Below are 15,400 nucleotides of genomic sequence, written 5' to 3' on the forward strand. Positions count from 1 at the left end.
AGAGTTTTTTGTTTTGTTCATAAGAGTTCTATTAAGAGTGTGTTTTGAAACTTCTTATAATCTGTCCTTTCCTCCTGTTCTACTGCGTTGTAACAACGAAATGTCCCCTTGTGTGGATATTAAAGGATTATCTTATCTTATCTTAATATTTCACCCAAATGACAATTATCTTCGATGCACAAAGATGGGAATATCTTTGTTTTCCTGATTTAAAATTCAGCCTTAAACAAATGCTCCTAAATTCATTTGCAGCTAACCCAGATTTGACAGGGCTTGGAGAATGTAAAAATCATTCTGGTGCAGGGGGACACCTTGGTTCACAGCAAGAATGCATGTTTTCAAGATACATTTTTAGCATAACAACAACCAGAATAAAATAAATGCAAAATAAGTTTAATGCCACATTGTGTAACATTACGGGTAATAGTGCACATCTGAGTAGCATGTGCTTGTTCTACTGTTTATGCAGCATGTAGCCTAATGTTTATGAATTATATATATTTCTTTTCCAATAAAAGCCCTAATATGGTCCTTTTATTGAACAGTAATTGTGGAGGAGAACATAATTTCTACTCATTTGTACTGCTCCCTAAAAACTACTAACAACTTTTCAATGGTCTATCAGGTATAACAATGTAATTAGATCTATTAAATGGCATATCTTCATATCTGCAATCGTAATATTTTGGGCAATATAGAGCCATGTCACCAAATCCCACCACATCCTGTTAGTCTACATTTCTCTCTAGCCGCTGCAGCTGTGGGGCCCTTCCACCCCAAGTGCTGGTTGCTTTTTGCCAGGAGTGTATTGCAGTGCTATGAATCTATAATGTAATCCCCCCAACATGTGGAGACAGACATCATTCAAATGCTACAGTAGCTTCCAACCATCAGATATGTTGGCAAATGCATAGAAAACCGAGACACGTTTTTTCCTCCCCTTGCCTATGTAACGTATGCATTAGTGGTGAGTTTGTATTTAAACCTATTTTAGTGCATAGCTAGGTTTTATTGGTGTGGTTTAGTGCAGTGTGCTAGAGTAGAGTTTTATAGAGAAACAGTGCGTGGGGGGAGGAGAATTGTGGAAGTGAATTGTGCCTTTTTTTCAAAGGGGAGGGGTGGTTATATATGTATGTGTATTGGTGGGGGAAGGGTAAATCATAGACAGAACTATATGTATGTATGTGTGGGCTGCAGTGTGGCATTGAAGAGAATGAGGTTTAGGCTGTAGAAGGGGGAGACATGCGCAGTATGTTGTATGAAGTCAAGTTGTTTATGTTTTGTAATGCATTCCTTCAAGGTTTGTACAAGATGTGCCATGCAACCAAGTGGACATGCATAGAAACCATCATAGTATTAACTGTAAAGAGGGACGTTCTACATTAGTTAGTCAGTATTAAGAAAGATTGTTCAAAATATAAATAATTTTTGTAATTTGTAAATGTTTGTTGGTTTGAGTCATGCACTACTGCAGGTCAAAATATACACTCCAGCCACAAGAGGTCAGTAAAGTTACAAATGTTTCCAATTTGTTTTAAATTTTTTTAGTAAAGATTTTTGCCCATAAGCTTTATTATACAGGAAAGGAAACAGTAAACTGTCGGAGTCGGGATTCAAACTCTAGGCACAACTCTGGTCCTCATATTTTACCATTTCAAAGCAATCATAACCAAATACTAGCCAGATGTCATCCACAGTGAGGGAAAACCTTGTTTTATTAAACAGTTTTAATACAAGATAGTTAATTCCTTGGTGGAAGTATACCAATGTTTCTCTTGAATGTATAACCTCTAATCTGAATAGAAAGACAATAATAACACATTTTACTGCAGGTTGTGTCTGTGTGCATGCATTACTGTGATGCATTTATGTATTGTGTGAACAGGTGCAGGTGTGTGCGCAGAGAGAGAGGGGAGAGCGAGAGAGAGGAGAGAGAGAGAGAGAGAGAGTGAGTGAGAGAGGAGAGAGAGGAGAGAGAGCGATAGAGAGAGAGAGAGAGAGAGAGAGAGGAGAGAGAGCAGAGAGAGGGATTGAGAGAGAGAGAGGGAGAGAGTGAGAGAGAGTGAGAGCCAGAGAGAGAGAGAGTTAGAGAGCGAGAGGAGAGAGAGGGAGAGAGTGAGAGAGAGTGAGAGCGAGAGAGAGAGAGTTAGAGAGCGAGAGAAGAGAGAGGGAGAGAGTGAGAGAGAGAGAGAGAGAGTTAGAGAGCGAGAGGAGAGAGAGAGTGAGAGAGTGAGAGAGAGAGAGTTAGAGAGCGAGAGGAGAGAGAGAGTGAGAGAGAGAGAGAGAGAGAGTTAGAGAGCGAGAGGAGAGAGAGAGAGAGAGAGAGAGAGAGAGTGAGAGAGAGAGAGGAAGGAGAGTGTGTGGGCGGAGGGAGAGCGAGCTGCTCTTTGTTTATCTGCATCTGTTTGTATGTTTTTTCTCTCCACATAATAGAAATGTGTTCTATCGTTAAAAAGACACTGTGCTTTTCATTGTTTTTCCTCTGCTCAGGTTGTTTTCTCAAACGCTCTGATGTCACTCACCTGCTCCGGCTTATTTACTGTAATTAAAATTACTGTTTTCACAAGACTTTAATTGAACATAATTCGGAATGTGGTACAATAAATGGCATAATGCCACATATTGAATTACATGTCATTATTATCCTATTACACTGTTTGTTTTTGAGGAACATGAAGACAAATACATGAGAATAAACTTTACTTCTTAATGATGACAAATGTGCTACAAATAGGCAGCCCAACCCTTCATATATTATTATGGATTGCTCTGGCCCATTTTATACATACATGCATAAAATACATTTAGCATTTTCTGCAGAAAGAAAGAGACAATAGGTCTATACATTTATTTGTTTATTTGTACTATGTTGTATTTCTTTATACTAGGGATTTAATTATTGGCTAACTGAGATTAAATGTTGAAAACAAACCTGGCCTCATGCCCAGTCTTCCCTTTTTAACCGGTTCATGAACAAAAGGAAAATTAAAATGGTGGTTGACAAAATGTTCACTAAATCTTTCTCTAATTTTAGGCTAATACATTATGAAAACTGATGAGGTTAATAACTGAATGTGACTGAGAATCAGAGTTAACAATAACAATTAAATCCTGTTAACGTTTTAACCTGACTAAGTGCAGGTTTTAAAAAATAAAAACTTAATAGCCTATGTCTGATTCATGATTTGAGCAACACGCCACAATATAACTTTATTGAGGTGAATTCACTTGAATTCACTGATTGCAGAACCTAGGTATTGTTATACTTTGGTGTTAGTACTTGATGTAGCCAATGTAATTATACATGCATACATTTTTTTCCTGTTTAGGATTTCATTTTCTCTTTTTTTTGCACTCTTTTTTAATAATCTACTACGAGTGTACTGTGGATTCACACCATTTCAAACCGTATTAAAAGACCGGCCTGTTCTTTTTTAAACGTGTTTTTAATCCCGATTTAACTAAATAAACTTTACTTCCGCTCATGTGTGCCACTGTGACGCTTTTGTTTTGACAGAGCGCGCACAGTTTTCCGGTGCGCGCAGACTGACGCAGGCTTGAAGATGGAGCTCTTTGTATGAGTTTGTCCGCGAGGTTTGAGACACAGCACCCACGGAGCGAGCACGAGCGCGGCTGCTGCACCCCGGGACACACGCATCCAGCAGCTACAGCACCCCACTGCCACGAACTCCACCACGGGACACGGACAACACCGGGAAAACTGCATCGCTTTTTCCGTGCGTCTTTTCTTTTTTTGCGTCTTTCTCCGCGGCGGGACCCGGGAAGTTTGATCCGCTGCAACGCGAGCCGGTGCAGAGAGAGAGAGAGAGAGAGAGAGAGAGTAAACTTAATCTTACCTAGATCAGCTTTAATCCCTTTCATAAACGTAATAGATGCGTGTTCAACGATTCCAAACTCTTTAACTTTACGAAACACCACATTTGCGACGGAGAACAGCGAATAGTCTGCGCGCTTTTAGACGTGGATGTACCGTGAACCATGGATGTAAGCGTGTACCCGCCTCCACCGCAGCCACTGTCCGCCACAGACCTCACCAGGCTCGGGCAACTCTCCTACCAGGACCAAGCCTTTGGGAACAACAAGGTGGGATACTTTTAAGACCACCCCGATATGTTTTTATTCCTCCCCGGTCCGTCTCTGTTTGTGTTTTCACCCCGTGTGCGCGCGCGCGCCATGCCAATTAACTTGTAATTAATTGCTTTATTAGACCGCAGTTAATTAAGGTAACGAAACCACATCTTGTCTTTTTCATCAGATCCTCCCATTTCAATAAAGGCATGCAATTTATGTCTAGGCTTAGTGTCACAGGGGTAATGATAGGCTACTTTATAATTAGGGTTTCAGCGCTCCTAATTGAAGGGTAATTAACCAGGACCAATTTTAAACATCTTCGAATAGACGTCCTTTGGGTAAAAACGCAGTTATGGGTGGGGGATATTGACAAAAATGAATATCTTGTAATTACCAGAGTACCAGACGATATTCTGTCAATCCAAGAGAAATGTGTAGAACAGGTCTTTAAAAGTGCATTATTAGATTATGTTTTTATGAGACATATGTGTAATATCAGTAAAATGAATCACAAAAGTGCAGAAATATCCCCGTATACCGTTATTTTAAACTTTACAACAGACAATTTTTCACTATAAACGATACACTCAGCCTTATCTTGAAAACAACATGCACAGTAATAATATACATTTCGATGTATTGCCCACCTCTTAACGCAATATGCTTTTTGTTGTGATGCATTTGTGTGCCCTTTCTCCTTTTGAGCCGCTGCTAATTGTCTCTGCTGTACGGTCCCTTGTCTGGTTTTCCCTCCAAAGAGTTCAAAGGTCATGATCAGAGTGCAGAGGTGTACATTGTGGATGGACAAGTAGACCCGGGGTCATCCCAGCAGCACCTCCATGTTTGATGCTGATTGTATGGACTTACATGGGGCTATTGTCACAGTGGGGCGTTGGACTCGGTGGGACCTGCCTCCTGTGGCAGTGATGAATGACTAAATTATGTCATTAGGCTGGGATTGTTCGGTCAAGTTTATTAACCACCACAGATGGGCGTTTTCAATTATAATGTAAAAAGTGAACAAAATATTGATCACGCACCAACTGCTCTGTGTGTTTACGAATACGTTACTGCATTTTCCACCTTTTCTTTGCATTGTTAATAGATCTCAAGTCACATATTTAGCTTTTCTCAATTGAAATAAATTACATATGCTACTTTTCATTCTGTCATGGTCAGGACAACACAAACGCTTGATATTGTGTTCTACGGCTGCAGGAATTAATCACAATCATATCAAAATTGCACTTTGAAACGGAATTCATAAATCCCAAGTTGTTTAAGCAGCGTTTCTTCTGCAAACAATTAAATATTCCATCTTACTTGCTTTTTCTAAACATGTAGTTTAGACTTGTACATAAATGCACACGCTTGTGCAATGCAGTGCAGAGGTTTCATTATCACTCAAAATTACATGAATGGACTTTGTAAGCATTCTTTTACCTTTCAACTAATTGAAGTGAAGTAAAGCGTGAGGAAAACAGTGCAGTGCTCACAACTACTTAGTCTCTTTGAAATGGCAAGTCAAAGTAATTTCATATGCTCATTACTATTTTATCGAATGGGTCTCAGAAGCTTCTAGTTGATCACTACTCTCATTTGGCCCGTTACGTATGGACCTTACAGTAGTGGATTATAAAAAGCTCGTCCCATAGTGAGTCACAGTCGTAGAGGTTATACATTTGTTTATTGTTATACATATTATACTTTTACTCATATTTGGACCGTGGTAATGGAACCCTTGTTTGGAGCATCTCTATAACAATATTGAGACGATATTTTAGATTTGCTAAAACGTGCCAGTAAATGTCTCGCGGTTCAAGAATCGCACACAATGTGAGTGGACCATAAAATCAGCCACAAAAATGAAGCAATAGTACATTATACTTTGGTTTGGAAGATTACACCAGGCATTTCTGTCTTTATTTGTGGTCATTTTAACTAGTTCTAACACTGTCGACATTCTGGTCTTGCTTAACTCCAAAACAACAAAATTATCCATTTTCTAATCAGTCTCACTTCTAAATCTAAGCCATATTATGTTCAAGTTTTATCACCAAAGAGCCTGTGGTTAAGTCCTAGTTCATTTAATTAAATTGACAAAGCTTGATACAGAGGCTCATGTGCACAATTATAAGAACTATTTTATGTACTGCCTAGAGTCCCAAAGCCACGTTCAATTACTTACAGCTGCCGATAATAGAGGAGCATACTGTATATGTGTGAATGATTACACTCTAAAAACCCAAAGACTCAACTGCTTAAATCGAAATGCATGTTTGAGAATAACTAAGTTTCAAGTGCGAAAACATAACCCCAAGTGTCACCTTAACCTCAGTTTTGTCAACAGTAGAAAGAGAGCGTGATAGTTGTGGGTTTCATGTTGCGAATATAAATTCTGACTCTTTACTTTTCCTAGAACCAAAACTAGAATCAATGAGCAACACGCAGGTAAAATATTATGAAATGACAGTGGAAAGGGCTGCATGGGCGATATGACAAAAAATTTATATTTTTTCCGCCCTCATATTAACCAGTCACAGTTTTAGATGCAATTTTAGTTTTGTCTTATTATAATTTCCTGAACATAAACAGTACAAACCTTTAATAGTTTACATTCAACACAAAACAATAGCCACATTTCTTCCTCCAAAGTCTGAACTCTGCTCCAACCTACTCATTGACTATTAGAAATGACTAAAGCTCAATCTTGATTAAAATTCAATTAATGGCACTGCCTTAGTGGAAACTTTTAGCCAACCAGCGTTATTTAGACTTACTCAATGTTCTATAAATTTAAATATTAAGTTGGCATCTATTATACAATTTCAGATTAACTGTAGGTAATTACATTTTAGTTAAGTTTTTTCCTTCTCCGACCACAAACTCGTCCCCACCGTTTAATTACAGGTAGGGTTTGTAATATCTAATAATTTTAGATAACTGGCCAATCACAACCTTTAATTATTGTGGTGTAATAATAGGATAATTATTATTAGTGTCACCAGTGTGTCAAGTAAAGAGTCATTGCCAGTTCTTTGTTTTGTATCAATCAACTGTAACATGTCACTACTTAAAATGATTAAAAAGTCATAAGTTAGACCCATCGCGGATTTGTTCTCAATTTCGTGCAATTTTTGTAAACATCTTCTTATTACATTCTCGACGTCCTTCATAAATAACCCAGTCCAATGCAAGCCAGCAGGATTTCGGTGTTTCAGTACAACGCATGACTCGAAAACATAATACATCAGTAGAACGATGCTCGCAGTTGGTAAATCTGATTTGGGGAAACTCGATACGACTCATATGTGCGATCGATCCTCGCTTTGGACCTCTGCCTATAAGTGCGCGCTGTGTATTAAACATAAATGCAATTGGGGTCTTTCATGAGAGATTTCTGATGTTTGTGCACAAGATTAAAGGGTTCAGAATGCGCAGTACAGTAATGTGAGGCAGCGTGTTCATAAAAACGGAGATGTAGATGGCGTGGTTGGGGGTAGGGAGAGTAGCGGAGAGAGAAGGAGAGGGAGCAAGAGAGAGAGAGAGTAGTTGGGGGTAGGGTTTGGATGTGGCAATGTATTGGTGCCGATGGGGGTGGGGCCATAAAGGTTTGCACTATTTTTCCCTGTGTCTTTTGATTCACGGCTCGCTGGAACTGATAGACAAGTATTACGGCGTGGAGTGATGAGATTGAAACAGAAACGAATTGAAAAGGAGATTTTTTTCTTCTTTTTTTTTTTACAAGTGAAAATAAATGGAAAAGAGGTGTGTGCCTCTACTTCACAGATGTGGGGAATGGGAAGATGTTGTATGCAATCTTTGTATTCCACGCAGACGAATGAGGTTGAACCAGCTCAAATATACAACAGCACTTGTATCTGATCTGTAACATCATCACGCAAAGTATTTCAATAGCAAAACTGCTCAAAAGGCAAAAGACTGAAGTAGCATAGACTGCAATTATTTACATGCTAGAATGTCTACTGCAAAGAACAAAAAATCCTCTGTCCGTACAGTGAATTCTCTTATTAGTTTGACATTTATTCATGTTTCGGTCCTTTCAAATTTGTCTACAAAGATTACTTTGAACGGAATAATACTTTTTAAACATAAATCACAAAGACTGAAGTAACACATTCCTCTGTCTTATTATCTATAAAAACAGCTAACCTTATAGTTAAGCAAGGATAGATTATTTGTAGAGCACACTTTGCTTTACATAACAGAAAAAAGGTGCATTCAGATCACAATAACACACATAATCACAATAGGTTTACAAGAACAGATAAAAACATTAATAACCATTAGACTGTTTACTTTAAAAGAGAAGCGCGCACATACAATCCTTTCAGTTTTTGTATTTTGTATACTTCTGTAATACAATTCCATGCATGGGATTCTTGTATTAGTTTATCAGTTCATATTTCAATGTCTCTATTGTTAATGCAGAATCCCACTATTAAAACAATAAATCGGAAATAATATCCGCAACTGCAATTCATGCCACAAAATATATACAGTATATATTGTTCAGCCTTGGACTGAAGTTTGTATCTCTGCCCCTGTTCCTCAACGGTGCTGTAATTTACCAGATTGGATGATGTTCTGGAACCAAAACGATTCATAATTTTGAAGTACTTTGCAAAAACCAGCTAATCAATTCCAGTGAAAATAAGTTGCAACCACATTATTGCTTCCTTATTTCCTCCCTTTTAGTGCTAGACATAACAATAGAACTGGATTACAGCACAAGAAGACGACTGGTAAAGCCACAGTGCCTCCTGCTCAGTAAAGATAGAAGTAAATTGCATTTTTTGTATTTATAGACATCAAATAGACAGCGGCTGTGCCCATCAAATTAAGTGGAAGGCGAATGAGACACAACACTTCATGCTAAAGTTATTTCGAGGCCTCTGATTCATATAATTGGTTTAACATTTGAACAGTAGAGCAGCTTGAGTATACAAACATAGTGAAAGAAAATGTTATAAAATGGACAGAAAGAGGAACAGCGATGGTGGGACAGAGGAGAGGGAGAGAGAGAGAGACAGGGTGTAATGTAAACACGATGATTGTGAAAGCTGGGTGAGGTATTTCTAAAGCAAATAGACTGATGGGAGACAGCGCTGAAGGTTGGGAACGAAGGACACAGAAAAATGTGAACATCTTTGTAAAGAGTCATTGAGATGAGTGGATTCAATAGAGAATATTTTTTTTCATTATAGTGTATTAATGTTCTTTTAAAATTCTTTCTTTCCAAAATGAATGAACGAATGAAACGAGACGAGTTTTTGACATAATTCATGATCATAAATTGTGTGGTTTGTTCATTTGATTTTATATTTTTGTTGTCATTGTAGCACTGGTTTTTGGAACTGCAGCTTCTCAAAAAGCGTAACTCACCAGCACTTAATTCTTTTTCCTGTCCAGCCAAATGTAAACACATGGAACAAAAAAATCTGTCAAGATTATTTTCCACATGTGTGCACAATTTTGTGGTACTTTTTATCTTGGGAGATCTTGTGGCTCCAGATCTTGTCCCTGTTATACACATTTTTCATCAGTGTTATGTGACTGCTGGCAATAGGAAGGGCATCCGGCTCAAAAACCTGCCAAATTACTGAGTGGTTCATTATTACGGTTGTCAAAAGTATCAATATCCAGATTCTAATTGACACTAAAACTAAAATAAGAACTTGATCCTCATTTGACGTATCGATACTGAAAACAAATTCACATAAACATGTCATGACTTAACCTTTTTTGAATAGTTTTAGTTTAGTTTGTGTTGAATGGCATAGTATAGTGGCATAAGAATTTGTATCAAGCCCTTTCTTAGAATCGAAAGTGAGTTTTAAACGTTAGTATCGTGACAACACTATTCACTGTTGCATACTGAATGAGCTAAGGTTCTTATGTAGGATGCCCTGCCACAAAGAGACCATTGTTGTATTAAAAAATCATAGTTGAGTGAACAAATATAAATAAAACCACACAAATACTTTTCTTACTCTAGACTATATTTAATAATTGAAGGTTCTTGTTTATGCACCGATCACATATAGAGCTACATGCAATTAGAAAGGCATAGAGAGAAAGGAATGCGCACAGGAAGTCGGTAAATCTCATTGTTTGGATATATTTTTGCATGGACTAGAAACAGGAAATACTTGAGTGGTGTCAGTCTGGTATCTGCACAAATGTGTGTCTTTGTGGAGTGAGTGAGAAACTGAGATCATCAAGTTTAAGATAAATTATGACCAGGTGTGAAGGTGTAATTTAGGACACTGTTTACAGAAAAGAGCCTGAGAAATTCAACTGGCCTTTTCCTGACTGAGCCACATTTTACACCTCAGTTATTGTCACGCAATTTGTTTTATAATGGCACTTTGTGGTTAGACCTACTTTGTGCACCAGTTTCACGAAAATACAATAATAACAATATACAATACAATAAGCTGTGTAAGTAAAACTGATTGAATTCAAATGAAAGATGATCAGCCACATGGAAGTCTGTCTCAATATTGACAAAGTTTGGGTTCAAAACGATGCATACAATTGTCATTTGCCATTTTGTGCAGCCTTAAAATGTCCAACTTTGGATGTTGTGTTGTGAAATCCATTAAAAAAACTTGTATTATATTGCGATTCCTGTTTTGGAGATGGACAAATATATAATATCAAGTACATTTTCTCTATAAAAACTAAAATAAAAAAGGCTACAGTGTTGATTCTACCAAAAAAAGACAATTGAAAGTAATCTACAGCACACAAGGTTATGAAGTAATATTCCTGCACTTAAGTTGTTCATTTTACAGTCCACTGGCACATTTTGGCACTTTTCTGATGGATTGCCATAATAGTATCTGAACATAGTCATAATAGGGCTGCAAGATTAATTGCAATCAAATTAAAATCGTTGCCATAATCAAATCGCAAAGATTGCAAAACCTGTTGTTAAGCGCTGTAGTTTAGACCTCTACAAAGATGTTCTGATATGCCTGGGATTCTTGATTAGCAGTTCATATTTCAATCTTCTCTCAAATACTCATGCTGCTGGGCACGTTTAAAATGTGCACTTTGAACAGAATCCAATTATTAAAACATAAATCGCAATCCTACTCGCAATCAGGAAAATTGCAAATGACACATCTTCTCGCTTACAACACAGTAGCGGCGCAAGATATATCGCAATCGAATCGAGATTTGAATGGACGTAATGAGCAAATAGCAAAAACTGCAGTTATTTAAGTCCTCGCAAATTGAATCACAATCACAGTGTTTGTCAGAATAATCGCATACAATCGCCAAAACGGTTCAGTCCTACTGTACAGAACTAATATGATATCAAATACTGAAACGTCATGCATTCATTGACGTGTTTTTCCATGCCACGAGTGTCCACCTGTAGACCCTGGTTACGTCGCGAGCCGGTTTTCTCTCCTCCTCCGTCTCTCGCTCTTTGGCGTTCACCTGCTGCGTACGTAAAAGCCCTCTGCGTCATGATAACTGCGCTCGACGTGAGTTGGCTGAATGAACCCATTGGCAGCTCTCCACGGCCTCCACCACGTAATCCACTCAACGTCGCTATAAAAAAAAATACAAATAATAATGAAGCGCTTGTGGCAGCTTTGTCATCTCCCCTGAAACAGTTCGAGTCAGTCAGGATTACGGGGAACTATTAATGGATTTGTAAAACATGTCTAAGATGGCTTGTCATGTCTGGAGGCACAGTGCTAATGCGCACTGTTAATTGACATTACAGGGAAGACATAAAACGGGATTGAGCTGTTACAATGGGCTTGATGACTTTCAACCTCAGGCGGTTGTTATATGTATTCAAGGAGAAAGTATTGATGATGAGTTAATAATACAAAACAAAACATATCATTTGAGTGGCCCTCAAAATGTCGCCTTTAAAACAGAAGCTTAAACCCATGTGGTAAATTCACTGTTAGTGTGTCAATTGCAGTGAAACTCGCTAGTCTAATCTCAATTAATTTAAAGGACACTTTGGAAGTTTTAAAGGGTCCGAAATCTTATTTTCTGTAGAGATTAGTTGTTTTGCCTGGAATGTTCCACAAAATGGCACAATTACAAGATATAAGATTGTGGGACAATTAAAGGTTCTCTTATAGAGGAATGTGATTCAACAACTTTTTTTAGTCAACACAAATGCCTTTAATTGAATAAATGAAAGATAGATTAAGTTTATACCATACTGTGGAACATTCCTTGAGACAAGTAGAAAAGTTACATAGTGCACCTTTAAAATATTGTAACTTTTATTTGTTTTATCTAACTCAATGCCTGTCCTCTTTTCATGTTGCATTTTTAAATAGTTTATTTGCATTAGTGTTACAATGATACTAACATTTCAAACTCAAATTCGATACTAAGGAATATCCTTGATACTTGATACCGATTTTGATACCAAAGAGATAACAGCAAACACTCTTTTTTTTAGATATTAGACTGTAATTTTCAACTCAAAATTATAGGACTTTCGTTATGTTTCCATGTGGTCTTACACTAGGTCTGGTAAAGCTACAGATGATTCTAAAACTGTTCAAGAAACGTCACATTTTGCTCTGTTTGTCTTTTTTTAAATTACCCTACTTGTTAAAATGAGTACATGTATCTAGTTTCGATACTAGTTTTAGAATCAATTAGTATCAGATTTGAAATACTTTTGACGGACCTAATATGCATACAAACAATACAAAAGCTTCTTACTAATCTAATGTTAACAAGTGGTGTAGACAACGAGCCAATGGAGCATGTTCCTGGCAACTTCTAACCATTCATCTAAAGGTTCAGAGTACAGCTCGGACTGCAGCCAGTGACTGTATAAGGTCAATTTACTGTCAAACGTTTATGAAACCTGCATGCCTTTTTACCATAACAGAAAACCAACAAACCTTCAAAACATTTATATCATTTATACATTTTGTCTGCCAGTTCCTACATCACCCATCCAGTCTTCAAATCTTTCCTATTGTCCTTGTTATTTTTTGCCAAAGTGTCGGCATCTCATCTAATTATCTATCAAACCACAACCATTCAATCTGTCTGTCCGTCTGTCCACTTTGGCAACCTTATCCCGGGACAAAACCCTTTGCCAAGTCCCCCCCCCCCCCGCACCGCCTCCCAAAATATCCCCTCCTCGACTATTCCTATACCTTGAAGATGATTGGGTGACTTGTAGCGCTCTTAGCCGGCAGCTCAAAGTCTTCCGCTGGGTTGAATCGTGCGGTCGCCGGGACGAGGGACTCCCGTTTGGTGGAGGCATGCCAGTTGGAACAGATGGGTGGAGATAGAGCCCTGCCAGAAGAGACTAATTATCAGTATTTGCTTTCCAAAACAAACATATTGCAATCAAATTTGCACGCGGCAATCATCGCTGCATTGTTCAGTGTCTGTGCGTGTTGCGTATTAGCGACAATGGCTTGGATCAATTAAGTTGTGGAGGATGAGGCTGGACTGGTTCCTGAGCAGCACACGTTTGATTTTTCTCTTTTTTTTGTTGTTGTCGTTAGCACATTCCATTCAGTTGTAAGTTTTGTTGTGTTGCGCTAATTGCGGTGGGGACATTGATATATAATTGTTACATTTGTTAACTGTTGTTCACTTTGACCCCAAACTTTCTGCAAGAAGTTTTTTGGATTCAACGCTTTGTCTGTTTATGGGCAATAGATTCTAGAGGCCGGTAATAGAAGATACAGAGCCTTTTGACGTTGTGCTTTTGAAGTTAAAAGTCTTTAAACATCCTGGAGAATATTTAGTGCTAACATAATATAACTTGAATAGCAATGTTTTATTTTTTCAGTTGTATATGAATGGACCTAACTATGGGCTCTTACCATTTTCTGTCACATTCATTAATTATGAGCCGTTTAGAAACACAAATACAAGTGATGTACCGGTATGTTTTCTTTGGACATGGAATGGAGGCAGTAAAGAACCCAGGGAGGACATGCACTTCATTAAAAGTAGCAGGACAGCAGCAGTTTGTCAGCACATCTTAAACCTGCATATTTCAAACTCCTTCCTGAGTATGGCTGCACAATTCTAGAAAAAAAATCCAATTGCGATTTTTCTGACAAGTATTGCTATTGAGATTAGCTTTGCGATTTATGTTTTCAAGATGAAGATTCAGTTCACAGTGCAATTTTCCAACTCGTCCAGGAGCATTCACATTCGAGAGAAGCCCGGAAGATGAACTGCTATCGAAGACAGGATCTTTTAGCGTTTCAAAACCTGTTTGTAGAAGTCTGAACCTGGGCTGTAACAGGTTTATCCAATAATCACAACTAATCGATTATTGAGATGTTTGTCAACTAATTTAGTAATCAAATAATCGTTATCTGGACTATAAACAGACTCCAAAACATGCCATGTGTGAGAGAAGATTTATGACTCGTACAAAGCAGGAGTTACATCAAAATGACACAATACACGTGCACTTTAAGCATTTTTGATCCAAAAACGATTTGATCTGTAATATACTACAACATCAAGCGTTTTAACTTCATCTGGGTCAAATTGAAAATCTGATATTCACACGTCTTTTGCGTTGTCTCATCGATTAATCGGAAGAATAATCGTTAGACTTATCGATTAGCAAAGTGATAGTTAGTTGCACCCCTAGTCTAAACTTCAAGGTCAACAATCTTTTCCCCATATAAAGGTATTTTGTTGTTTTCGGAGGACATTTTATTACCTAAATTGCAGTCTGTGCGATTTGATTCATTTGATTTTGAATTTTGACTCCATTGCAGCACATATTTATAACAAAAATTCTACACTAGTTAGTTAGTTAGTTAGTTTTATTTATTTGAAACCGGGACAGTGCACAATACACATTCCCTTATCAGGTGCGATGACAGTGACGTGCACCGGTTGCTAATCATTCTAGCTGTTTTTCATATTGACTTCACATTCAAATTAGGCAAAAAAAAACAACTTAGTTAACTGAGAAATATTACCCAAGTGCATATTTAAGTAATGTTGACACGTACCAAAAATTGCTTGTGCTTAAACTTGCAGAGCATCTTTGGGCTTGAACGACAAGGTTGACAAAGCTCACATTTATCGCCGCCAGCTTTCTCTGTACGTGTAAAATAAGACCAGGCCATGCAAATCTGACTCTGTATTCAAATGTGCTACGTTTGGCATTACTCGGGGTTTAAAAACTGGAAAAGTACATGGAGGAGGTTGAGGAGACAGTTGCACCAATAAAATCCTGGTTTACATTGTTCCCATGGCGACGGAGATAAGGCACAGGTAAACAATCACAGAGCGC

At 37.9% G+C, this 15,400-nt stretch overlaps 1 protein-coding gene across 2 annotated transcripts in view; it reads left to right on the top strand.

Annotated features, from left to right (window-relative positions):
- Positions 1–3,588: 3,588 nt before the first annotated feature.
- tox (thymocyte selection-associated high mobility group box) overlaps positions 3,589–15,400 on the top strand; it is a 46,172-nt gene continuing 34,360 nt past the window's right edge. For both annotated transcript variants that reach the window (XM_072440918.1, XM_072440919.1), the window contains exon 1: positions 3,589–4,104. In XM_072440918.1, coding sequence (XP_072297019.1) covers positions 4,000–4,104 — 105 coding nt within the window. In that variant the 5' untranslated portion in view covers positions 3,589–3,999. The remainder of the gene's footprint in view (positions 4,105–15,400) is intronic.

The sequence above is a fragment of the Eucyclogobius newberryi genome, unplaced genomic scaffold (assembly GCF_026437365.1).
Source record: "Eucyclogobius newberryi isolate DKJ021-1_F unplaced genomic scaffold, fEucNew1.0.hap1 SCAF_12, whole genome shotgun sequence".
NCBI classification, from domain to species: domain Eukaryota; kingdom Metazoa; phylum Chordata; class Actinopteri; order Gobiiformes; family Gobiidae; genus Eucyclogobius; species Eucyclogobius newberryi.